Below are 13067 nucleotides of genomic sequence, written 5' to 3' on the forward strand. Positions count from 1 at the left end.
ATAATGTTGTTGTACGTTAACTGCAGTTGTGTTGAAAAATGTACAGGTTGGCAAGAAGGTGGGACCCCATTCCTATCTTTTACTAGTGGTTCTCAGGGGCTCAGTCTGTCCCTGATTACAGCACACTTAATTGGCTCTTCATGATTATTCTCCCTTTCCCAGTTTGAGATATGTTGCAAAGAGAATTGCAAGAGGCAGATACCATGTCAAATTCAGCTACTTAAGCTGTAGCATTCATTTGTATCTTTAACATATGACTTTAATTCAGCTTTAACTGATCCTTCCATCAGTATCTAATTTAATTTCTTCTGTCCTATACTTGCAGATACATTCCATAGTCTATAAAACCTTTATATATAAGCTTTTCACATGTTTCCCATTACGCTTGTGCTGTTGGTACAATTTAAATGTTGTGATCCGGTGGCTCCCCAATGTTAACTTGTGAACATTCTAATTTCTGGATGCATTTTATAGAAATATATGCTATAATCCCTTTTCATAATGCTTCATCATAAATTTAAATAGTCAAACATAAAGCAATTTATTCTTACGGGCTAATACGTTAAGCAGATATTTTAGGTGCGGGTATTTGTCTACCAACATTTTTATTCAGTTGTGGTGTGCTGTAAAAAGACTAAAAATGTATTTAATATTCCAGCAATTTTTCTGAACTACTTTAATTTACTCAGAATTATATTGATATAAATTGATGTTAATAAGTGTTTTGTAATGTAATGACTAAACATGATGTCAATAAATGTTTACAGCTGCCTAAAAACTTTTACTTTTTACAATGGCAACTGTGTTTTTTCAGTTTGAAAATATGTCAGATATTCTGGAAACTACTGTATATTTCCTTGCTCATGTTACTGGCTTACTGCCTCTACCAGAAATCTGAATAGAGCTTGGGCAGCACTATCTCTTATTACAACATTGGGACCCATCATGCGATAATATACAGTCATGGCCGAAATTGTTGGCACCCTTGATATTTTTCCTGAAAATCAAGTATTTCACACAAAAAAGGTATTGCATTAACACATGTTTTGCTATACACATGTTTATTCCCTTTGTATGTATTGGAACAAATATAAAACAGAGGCAGAAAAGCAAATATGACATAATGTCACACAAAACCCCAAAAATGGGCTGGACAAAAGTATTGGCACCCTTAACTTAATATTTGGTTGCACACCCTTTGGAAAACATAACTGAAATCAGTCGCTTCCTATAACCATCAATAAGCTTCTGACACCTCTCACCCGGAATTTTGGACCACTCTTCCTTTGCAAACAGCTCCAGGTCTCTCTTATTGGAAGGACACCTTTTCCCAACAGCAATTTTAAGATCTCTCCACAGGTGTTCAATGGGATTTAGATCTGGGCTCATTGCTGGCCACTTCAGAACTCTCCAGCGCTTCTTTGCCATCCATTTCTGAGTGCTTTTTGACGTATGTTTGGGGTCATTGTCCTGCTGGAAGACCCAGGATCTTGGACGCAAACCCAGCTTTCTGACACTGGGCCCTACAGTGCGACCCAAAATCCTTTGGTAATCCTCAGATTTCATGATGCCTTGCACACAGTCAAGGCACCCAGTGCCAGAGGCAGCAAAACAACCCCAAAACATCATTGAACCTCCACCATATTTTACCGTAGGTACTGTGTTTTGTTCTTTGTAGGCCTCATTCCGTTTTCGGTAAACAGTAGAATGATGTGCTTTACCGAAAAGCTCTATCTTGGTCTCATCTGTCCACAAGACGTTTTCCCAGAAGGCTTTTGGCTTACTCAAGTACATTTTGGCAAACTGTAGTCTTGCTTTTTTATGTCTCTGTGTCAGCAGTGGGGTCCTCCTGGGTCTCCTGCCATAGCGTTTCATTTCATTTAAATGTCGACGGATAGTTCGCGCTGACACTGATGCTCCCTGAGCCTGCAGGACAGCTTGAATGTCTTTGGAACATGTTTGGGGCTGCTTATCCACCATCCGGACTATTCTGCGTTGCAATCTTTCATCAATTTTCCTCATCCGTCCACGACCAGGGAGATTAGCTACAGTGCCATGGGTTGCAAACTTCTTGATAATGTTGCGCACTGTGGACAAAGGCAAATCTAGTTCTCTGGAGATGGACTTGTAACCTTGAGATTGTTGATATTTTGCCACAATTTTGGTTCTCAGGTCCTCAGACAGTTCTCGTCTCCTCTTTCTGTTGTCCATGCTTAGTGTGGCACAGACAGACACACAATGCAAAGGTTAAGTGAACGTCTCTCCTTTTTATCTGCTTTCAGGTGTGATTTCTATATTGCCCACACCTGTTACTTGCCCCAGGTGAGTTTACAGGAGCATCACATGCTTGTAACATTCTTATTTATCCGCAGTTGTGAAAGGGTGCCAATACTTTTGTCCAGCCCATTTTTGGAGGTTTGTGTGACATTATGTCGAATTTGCTTTCTTTCCTCCCTTTTTTTGTTTTGTCCCAATACACACAAAGGGAATAAACATGTGTATAGCAAAACATGTGTTAATGCAATACGTTTCGTGAGAAATACATGATTTCCTGGAGAAATATCAAGGGTGCCAACAATTTCGGCCATGACTGTAAAAGCTGAACCTCCCACTCTGCAATCAGCAAGTGAGCTGTAATGTCTATTTTATTGTCTGCATAACAAAATCAAGTAATGTTCAATAATGTTTGTTAAATTCTTTGCAATGCAAATAGTCAACCTAGAAGGGAATATGTTTCCTTTAGTAAAGCCAGAGTTCAACTAAATCAAGTGTATCATTTAAATAATGCTTGCAAGTTCAATATTTCAGATCTTTGTGTAGCTATTTTTAAATTGATTATAAACTTGGAAGGCCAGACTGACAATGAATTTGAGAAAGGAAAAAAAAAAACCAGAACAGATGCTGCTTTAGTTTTCTGCTTTCTAGAGACTATACTGTAAAAAGAATAAAACTATAGCAATGAAAACTGTAGCATGTTGTATTTTTAATCCAGTGCATAAACAAAAGTAAAATATGAATCAAAAACTCATTGTGGCATAACCTTGCATATATAATCACAGCTCTCAAAAACTGTGTACCTAAAGCTGGTCATATACACTACTAGAGGATGGCTGGATATGGAGATACAGTCCAAACAAAGATCTATGTCTACAGCACTTTTGCCTCTAGAGCAAGAATCATACTGCAGACACCTCCAAAATCAAATTTTCAGAAGTATAACCATCACTTTGGCTACTTCATAGACATAGATTGAAAATGGCCAGACTAAACGAGTATAGTCTAATGTCCATGGTAACTTATAGAACAGTTTATTATTATTATTATTATTATATTATACAGATTTATATAGTGCCAACAATTTGCACAGTGCTTTACAACGTGAGGGCAGACAGTACAATTACAATACAATTGAATACAGTAGGAAACAGAGGGCTTTGCTTGTTAGAGCTTACAATATAAAAGGGAGGGTCAATTGATACAAAAGGTAATAACTGGGGGGATGAGCTGATGGAGAAAATAAAGTACAGATTTTAGGTGGGGGGCAGGAAAGCCTTGTTTGAAGATATGGGTTTTTAGTGATCGTTTAAATGTAGACAGAGTAGGAGACAATCGGACAGATTGGGGTAGGGAATTCCATATGATGGGAGAGACTCGGGAGAAGTCCTGCAAGTGAGTATGGGAGGAGGTGACCACCGAGGTAGAGAACAGAAGGTCTTGGGAGGAATGAAGAGAACAACTTGGTTGGTATTTTGAGACTAGGATAGTGATATACAGTAGCTGGAAGCCCAGTTGTGGATGGTTTGTAAGTTGTTGTTAGTATTTTGAATTGAATTTGTTTGGAGAGCTGAAGCCAGAGGAGGGATTGTAAGATGGATGAGTCTGGTAGCAGCATTCATGCTGGACTGAAGAGGGGATAGCCTATGTAAATGTAATCCAATGAGAAGGGAGTTGCAGTAGTCAAAGCAAGAGATGAATAGGGAGTGGACTAGGAGCTTTGCGGTGTCATTAGTTAGGAAGGGGCGTACTGTGAAGATGTTGTATAGGTTGAGGCGGCAAGCTTTGGATTGTGATTGGATGTGTGGCCGAATGGATATTGCAGAGTCCAGGATAACACCTAGCACCTAGGCATGTGGGGACAGGTTTATAGTTGTGCCTTCAATCTTGACAGAGAAGTCAGGGGAAGGGCCAGATAGGGGGGAAATATTATGAAGTCAGTTTTGGACAGAACGAGTTTGAGGAAGTGGTGTGACATCCAGGCTGATATGTCCATAAGTAGATTAGTGATGTATGTGGAGACTAATCGAGCTGTGGGATAGAGAGGTAGATTTGGGTGTCGTCAGCATAGAAATGGTATTAGATTTTGTCATCAATCAAAAGTAATTTCCAGTGTAACATAACATCCTCATAATCAACCCATTATGATATCACTGTAATTCAGAAGTAACTGGAAAACTAAATTGTATAGATAGATTAGATAGAAAAAAAAAATTAACTAGAATGATATTCATCATTCTTTGAAAGATCTGAGGCCTTCATTACTAATTCTCCTTATCCGCTAATCTAATCATTACCATTGATTTCAATTGTACATAAATAAGAATGTACAATCAAACACAAAATAATGCTAACTAGGAAAGACAGTATGTTATTTGTACATTATTATTATTATTATTATTATTATTCAGACTTTTTATTGGCATTTCTCAACAAAGACCAGCCTTTAAGTGTGTAAAACTGGGATCTTAGCTATTCATGCTGAACAGAATTCTAGTTTCCAAGGTAAGCAGATTAGGTTTTACTGTAAATATTCTATGAACCCTGTAATCATAGATAGCTTAAGTGTCTACACACAGGGATCTGCTGAGCCATTGATCCATGACCCCTGCAATATATTGAGGTGTGTGTGAAGATTACTCAAAACAGAACATAAGTTAAAAAAAAATTAGAATTTAGAAACAGTTATTCAAAAAACTCTTAAAAGACATGGGGAGGTGGTCTTGGTCCCCATCTTCATTGAAGATTGCCATTAGAGATGAGCGAATTATTCAAAAATTCGATTCGGCTGATTCGCCGAATTTGCGGCAGAAATTCAATTCGATGCGAATTTATTCGCTGCGAATTTAACTTATTAAAAGGGTTTCTAGGCTTCAGAGAGCCTTTATATTAGTGCAGAACACTGTACCTTTAATTTAAATGCCCTTGGAGTCTGCTGGGGAAGAGAAATAATACTGTCAGTCAGTATGACATGCAGATGAGTGCCGTCGATCTTAGAATCACCACACACTTCACTCATTTGGGCAGTCACGGGGCACGACGAAGAAGATGAAGAAGAAGAAGAAGAAGAAGAATGAAAAGAAGAAGAAGAAGAATAAAAAGAAGAATGAAAAGAAGAAGAATGAAAAGAAGAATGAAAAGAAGAAGAAGAAGAATGAAAAGAAGAAGAAGAAGAATGAAAAGAAGAAGAAGAAGAATGAAAAGAAGAATGAAAAGAAGAAGAAGAATGAAAAGAAGAAGAAGAAGAATGAAAAGAAGAATGAAAAGAAGAAGTAGAATGAAAAGAAGAATGAAAAGAAGAAGAAGAATGAAAAGAAGAAGAAGAAGAATGAAAAGAAGAATGAAAAGAAGAAGAAGAAGAATGAAAAGAAGAAGAAGAATGAAAAGAAGAAGAAGAAGAATGAAAAGAAGAAGAAGAATGAAAAGAAGAATGAAAAGAAGAAGAAGAAGAATGAAAAGAAGAATGAAAAGAAGAAGAAGAAGAATGAAAAGAAGAAGAAGAAGAAGAATGAAAAGAAGAATGAAAAGAAGAAGAAGAAGAATGAAAAGAAGAATGAAAAGAAGAAGAAGAAGAATGAAAAGAAGAAGAGGAAGAATGAAAAGAAGAAGAAGAAGAATGAAAAGAAGAATGAAAAGAAGAAGAATGAAAAGAAGAAGAAGAAGAATGAAAAGAAGAATGAAAAGAAGAAGAAGAAGAATGAAAAGAAGAATGAAAAGAAGAAGAAGAAGAATGAAAAGAAGAAGAATGAAAAGAAGAAGAAGAAGAATGAAAAGAAGAATGAAAAGAAGAAGAATGAAAAGAAGAAGAATGAAAAGAAGAAGAAGAATGAAAAGAAGAATGAAAAGAAGAAGAAGAATGAAAAGAAGAAGAAGAAGAAGAATGAAAAGAAGAAGAAGAAGAATGAAAAGAAGAATGAAAAGAAGAAGAATGAAAAGAAGAAGAAGAAGAATGAAAAGAAGAAGAAGAATGAGAAGAAGAAGAAGAAGAAGAAGTAGGATGAGGATGAAGAAGAAGAAGTAGAAGAAGAAGAAGTAGAAGAAGAAGAAGTAGGATGAGGATGAAGAAGAAGAAGAAGAAGTAGGATGAGGATGATGAAGAAGAAGAAGGATGAGGATGAAGAAGAAGAAGAAGTAGGATGAGGATGAAGAAGAAGAAGAAGAAGAAGTAGGATGAGGATGAAGAAGAATTCCATTCCAGCAAAAAGTGTATCTGCAGAGAGCTCCGCTATTTCTGACAGTTCTCTGACAGTTCCTTCACATTTACAGCGGTTGAAACATTGTATCTATTTGTTTCTGAATAAAAACATCTGTATCCTAAATGGAAACAAATAGATACAATGTTTCAACCGCTGTAAATGTGAAGGAACTGTCATAGAACTGTCAGAAATAGCGGAGCTCTCTGCAGGGACACTTTTTGCCGGCTGTAGAAGGGATGAAAATCGGCCGATCGGGAAAAATTCGATTCGCGCATCCGAAGTTTGCTAATATTCGGATTCGATGCGAATCAAATTTTTCCTAAAATTCGAAACGAATTCCACTTCGCCAGGTTCGATTCGCTCATCTCTAATTGCCATCTATTATAATGAATGTTTAGAGATTTTTGGATTGAACAGGATTTTCACATTGCAAGGTAAGTTGCACTTTGCAAGGTAGTTTGCCTCAGAACTTGGTTAATGTATTGCAATTGCCAATCACTAGTAAGGAAAATAAAAAAATAGCATTATTGCTTGCGCGTGATTGGATGACGGAAATCAGCAGATCTTTGACACACTGGCTAAGATCTGGGCCAAATTCCCTTGCAAAATGCAAATGTCCTTTTAGAGTAAAAAGGCTGTTTGTCTTTAGTAAATCAATCACTTTTTATCTATTTACAGTAGGTGTTCCCAATAGAAATCTAGAGATCTGATTAATTTTGGCTGACAAAAAGCCTAGAGTTCATAGGCAGATGCTATATACCAATGTGTATAGAAAACCCTCAGCGCAATAGACCTCCTACAAAACAAATTGTGCAGCTAGCATATAATGTGTTCCCACATGTAAACCATAAATCAATAAAAAATGCAGCGCAGCAATATAAACACAAATGGTGCTAATAATATAAACATGCATATATGAAAAGTGATAACAGAAATAGTGTTTGTGACAATAAATATGAGCTACACCATATATCTTCTTCACTCATACACAAAGATACCCATAGAACTGCATATAACCGTGCTGAAATTAATAGTGCATACAAATACCAAACTAAATGTTCTAAATAGTGAACTGTCCCTTTAAATCTCATATCTTCACATATGCTTGTGCGGTATATCTCCTATATATCGTGATCCAAATACACTGGCAACAAGTGTCTAATAAATAAAATCTCAAATCAATGGTGAACCATCCCTTTAAATCCGCTGTACTCCAAGTAAGTGTAATCACACTACTGCATACACATGTACGGTGCTCCTGTATCACTCCTTAGTGCTCATCCACCTCCAACACACTATTGCACACACCTCCAGGTTTGACCCATAATTCCAGGTCAAACTACGCTTTTCCCTTTAACCCGGGAGGGTATACTGGTACAGTGATCTTCACCATTGTCAGCACTTTAAAATTCTCCAGAATGCTCCAAAATCATAGGAAAGAAATGCTCAATATAGTATAGTATTGCCAAGTAAAATGGACTTTAATAAAATAATAAAAATAAACTCACATTTAAAAGTGTCCACCTGGGACACTACAAGATAAAAACTCACTATACAGTATGTCTTGTGAATAATGTACAGGAATCCCTTTTCCAAAATGGCGGCACGTGCACTTCCGGTTTGCGGCTTGATGTCAGCTGCGTCATGGGTACTCCCAGGTTAAAGGGAAAAGTGAAGTTTGACCTGGCATTAGGGGTCAAACCTGGAGGTGAGTGCAATAGTGTGTTGGAGGTGGATGAGCTCTAAAGGGTGATACAGGAGCACCGTACATGTGTATGCAGTAGTGTGATTACACTTACCCACTTGGAGTACAGCGGATTTAAAGGGATGGTTCATCATTGATTTGAAATTTTATTTATTAGACACTTGTTGCCGGTTGAATCACGATATATAGGAGCTATACCACACAAGCATATGTGAAGATATCTGAGGGACAGTTCACTATATAGAACATTTCCTTTGGCATTTGTATGCACTATTCATTTCAGCACGGTTGTGTGTAGTTCTATGGGTATCTATGTGTATGCGTTAAGAAGATATTTGGTGTAGCTCATATTTATTGTTTCTATTGCTGTGCTGCATTTTTTATTTTTTTTTTTTAGTTTCAATAATTTTTATTGAAGGTTTTCAAGAAAAGTTTTTAACAGAGATAAACATTGATAAACATTTGGTTCAGTTTAGAATGTATGCATACAATACAGTTTTATTAGACAGTTACCCCACCTTTTGGCTGGGGTCGGAGCTATAGTTGTGGCATAAGCATCAGAGGTATGCTTGGGGTGAACTGAACCGTGAGGGGGTGTAGTAGGTATTAAGGGGGATTAAACAGGGGGGAGAGTAATAGGGAAGGATGGGGGGGGTGATAGGTTATGTGAGGATGGGGGAGAAGTACCAGTCTGACGTGGGTAGTTTGGACGATTATTTGTGCCGTATCAGGGTTTTACGGAGCAGTTAGGATTTCGTAACCATGTGCTGCATTTTTTATTGATAGATGCTATATACCCCTAAAAGCCAAGGAGAACTATAAATGCAGAATCACATAAAATATTTTCATGCAACACAGTTCACTAACTAATAATATTCTACTCTTGAAACACTTGTTCCACATGGAAAACAATTGCATAACAATTGGCAAGTCCCAAGCCAATTGAACACCCACTATGACTCCAATCAAGCAGTAGACCAACCATTATGTGCCCATCTCTTTCATCATCTCTCAGTGTTTAAGACTATCTTTACAACAGAAACAAATTGAAAGTCTCTCACAATCCAATGGCCCCATATTCGCTACAACCCTGCTTTCCCTCTGGGCATTCAGACTTTGCATGGTGAACCATCCAAGGCCACTTTAGAATAGCTGACCTATGCAACAGTCAGGAGATTCGGCTGGGAAAAATTATTCAATCCCAGCTCTTAAAAATGGCTTATATAAAAAAATGAGAACAGACCCTGGAGGAGATGATAAAATTGGCAGAATGGCATTAACTAGCAATTAGAGCATCTAACACATTATAAGCACTTCAATTATTGAATCAAGGTGTTTCTAAAGGCTAAGTTCACCTTTAGTAAGATGTTACATGGTACACCCATATTTAAGGTGTAACATGTAACATGTTAAGAAATCACCTGCCACCACCCTTCTCCCTGCACCCACTGTCACAATTCATAAACAGCATGGCCATGTAGGATTCTGCACACACGGCAATGTCATTCATTCACAGAGTTCTGTGAATGAACGAACTACAACTACCACCAGCCATTGCAACAGATGATTGTAGTTCTGAATTAACTACAATGGCACTGGTGAATGCAGTATTAGTAGTTCATTGACCTTCCTGGACTTCGGTAACTGTCTGCCTGTATTGGAGGTATGGGCAGACAGCTCTATTGACAGTCTGCAGGAGCCTGTCATTGTACCCACAATTTGGCTCCTAAAAAAAACAGTACATGTGCATTTTTTACCTGCAAAAAATGTGCATTTATTATTATTTCTTTTTTTAAAAGATAAAATAGAGTTATGCTTTAGTTAAGAACATGTATAACCAAAGATATGAATTAAGAATAAGAATTGTATTGTAGTAACAACTTATTACACAATATATCTAGATGACTGTATTACAGAATAGAATATGTCATAAACAACGAGTTCTAAATGAAACGTTCTAAACAAAATGTTTATCCATACAGGATTTGGTCACATCTTGAGAAATGGTAATTAGGATGATATCCAACTGGTCGTCTGATCACCATCAGTTTTGTTTAAGTTTTAGATTGATGTATTCCAAATGTATGTGTATTGCCAGTATTATTACCTAATTGCTATAACCATCTTGCATACCCATTACACAACCATATTATTTATGATACATACAATGATCATCAATACAATGAGCAATTATATTCAGCGCTCACACAATGATAAATGAGATGGTAATGGATAACTACACATAAATGGATAAATGAGAAATTGGAACAATTGTCAGAAAAGTCAATACGTCCATAGAATGGGCAGAATAAGGAAGAAGTGGACCAAGGAAACAGATCACATGGGATGGGACCGGCAGCTCCTCATCAAGGATGGGGGGGATCCCTCAGAGAAAAACAGAAGAGAAAGGAGGGCACCAGGTCAGTGAAAGTTAAAACCATAGATACTTTATTGCAAAAAACTTACATCTAGAAATCCTTCGCTCAGCATGCAGGATGAGATGGTAAACAGAGAAGCGGGACCACAGTTCACTCTGTAAGATAGATTGTTGTAGGCTGCATAACCTGGAAGGGAGCCGCTCATGGACTCGACGGCGTTTGTTCATAATTCCTGCCAAGTGGTAGAGGGATGTGCCGGGTGCCGTGACAGATACTGTGAATGGCGAGTGGGCAGGCTGCAATGTGTTTCAGAAGCTCCACCTCCTCTGTCAAGCAGCTTCCGCTAGGCGGGAATCTTGAACAAACACTGCTGAGTCCATGAGCGGCGCCCATCCTACAGAGTGAACTGTGATATTGCTTCTCTGTTCACCATCTCATCCTGCATGCTGAGCCAAGGATTTCTAGATGTAATGTTTCTGCAATAAAGTATATATGGTTTTAACTTTTAATGACCTGGCACCTTCCTTTCTCTTCTATATTATTTATGAGGTCTTATTTTTGGTCAAAATTATATACATCTCTCGTCTCCACCTTTTTGTAAAATTCATAGCTACGACTGAGAATTCATTAAATGCTGAATATTGGATGAAGCACTACTTTGTGTGACTCCATGTTCCCAAGTGCACACAGGTATTGGCAATACGGCAGTTATGCCATATTAAGCTGTGGTTACTTATTTTTATAGAAGACAAATTATTAGATCGTACTCCCTGGCAGATGGTATATAGCTTCATTCCAATTAGCCTCCTTTGTACCTGATCCTTTGCCCAATTGCATATATGGTGTAACAAGTCCCCATTCTAAGAATTGCTAAACAACTAGGCTTGGTGTTGATATTCCTGGACAATTCACAAAGCCAATATCCATATTTTTATAGCAGCTAGAAGTTTGAATGCTGGACCATGGAAGACACTGTCTATCTAGTTTGATTTGGTAGAAGAAAAACTCTTCTTGGTAACAATCAATGAAAAATGATCTTCAGTACTAAATGGCGGGATGGAGGCCTTCAGGGGAGTCTGGGGTCCATGGATTTAATACCTTTCAGGGACACAAGGAGACAAGTGAGCAGTCCACTCTGCAAGATGGAAACCACCTCTCTTTCCCTAAGCTAATTTCCCCTTGTTTCTATACCCACCTTTTTTATCCCATTCTGTTCTATTTACCTGGTGGGTTCATTACTTTACAATTCCCTTTGTTTTTCTTACATTCTCTTTTACCACATGACTCAGAGTTTATGTAACTCTGAGTCTCTGCCATGGACGGGCAAACAAAAATGTCTTTTGTAGACCATTGATGATTGACTGACTTACTTATATATAACAACTGTGGAGACACACAGACTATGTGGAATTCTTGTGAGCAGATTTTCATTGCATTATTGTTCCTAATTAAAATGGGAAATGTTGGAGGATGTAACCACACTGGTTTTCTATATTGACAATCTTAGTTTTTCTTGAGAAAACTTCATAAGAATTATTGAAAAGAAAGAATTTAGAAACAGTCACTCATTCATGTTATAAAGAAATTATATTCATAAAATTTGTGCAACTTACCTTGTCCGCAGGTTCTCAGCTACTGCCTCTCCATCATATACAGACAAAACATCAAAGTCTTCTTCTAAGGCAAATGAATGGAACCACAATTGTATTCGATTTTTAGCTTCTGTACTAATTGTCCACGTGCAGTTGGCATAATTTGGATATCCATATGGGAATCCCGGACTTTCTACTGTTCCATTGGGCTCATGTAGAGAGAAACTACAGTTCTGACCTGAGGGAAGAATAAAAATAAAAATGTATTAGAAGACACAATATAATATATAATGGTATGAACATAAAGCAATCACTGCAGTGTGTAAAATCTGACAATATCAGACAGTACCGCATCTAGTTGTGTGACAAATTAATCACATATTTCTCAGTGCTAGCCATGAATAATTCCTTACATGAATTCACACATTTTCTCAACCAGTAATGCATATTTCTTTTTTTTATTCAAAAACCTAAATAACAGATTGTCTCATATAAAGCTATATGCACACAATATTACAAAGTCATCACTTGAGTATCTTATATTATTAGCTTAGAGCAATACACTATTATGTCAATCATTTCACACTTACACGAGGCAGAGTCCCCAGCATTGTTCTTAATGGACATAAGATGGATTTACACAAGAACATAACACTCCAGAATTATATATATTTATATATATATATATATATATATATATATATATATATATATATATATATACATTGTATATGTTCACTTCTTAAAAGAGACCCTGCACTTAAGAGTCAAGTATTTTACATGCTTACATGTGGTGTTTTTCCTTTCCATTAATTATAATTAATTTTCACTTGCAATGTCCCTTTGAACTTGCCAGAAAATTTGATTACTCCAGAAAGAGTCAATTCTTTAATAAAGCTTCCTTCCTCCTTGCATGTCACAG

The 13067-nt window shown here is 37.2% G+C and overlaps 1 protein-coding gene across 3 annotated transcripts in view; it reads right to left on the reverse strand.

The window, feature by feature from the left end:
- The window catches only part of CSMD2 (CUB and Sushi multiple domains 2), a 1275366-nt gene that overhangs the window by 1089445 nt on the left and 172854 nt on the right, over positions 1-13067 (reverse strand). For all 3 annotated transcript variants that reach the window (XM_089673879.1, XM_089673878.1, XM_089673880.1), the window contains exon 2: positions 12167-12383. In XM_089673879.1, coding sequence (XP_089530005.1) covers positions 12167-12383 — 217 coding nt within the window. The remainder of the gene's footprint in view (positions 1-12166; positions 12384-13067) is intronic.

The sequence above is a fragment of the Staurois parvus genome, unplaced genomic scaffold (genome assembly GCF_062004578.1).
Source record: "Staurois parvus isolate SC_StPar_1 unplaced genomic scaffold, SC_StPar_1.0 ptg000145l, whole genome shotgun sequence".
In the NCBI taxonomy this organism is placed as follows: Eukaryota; Metazoa; Chordata; class Amphibia; order Anura; family Ranidae; genus Staurois; species Staurois parvus.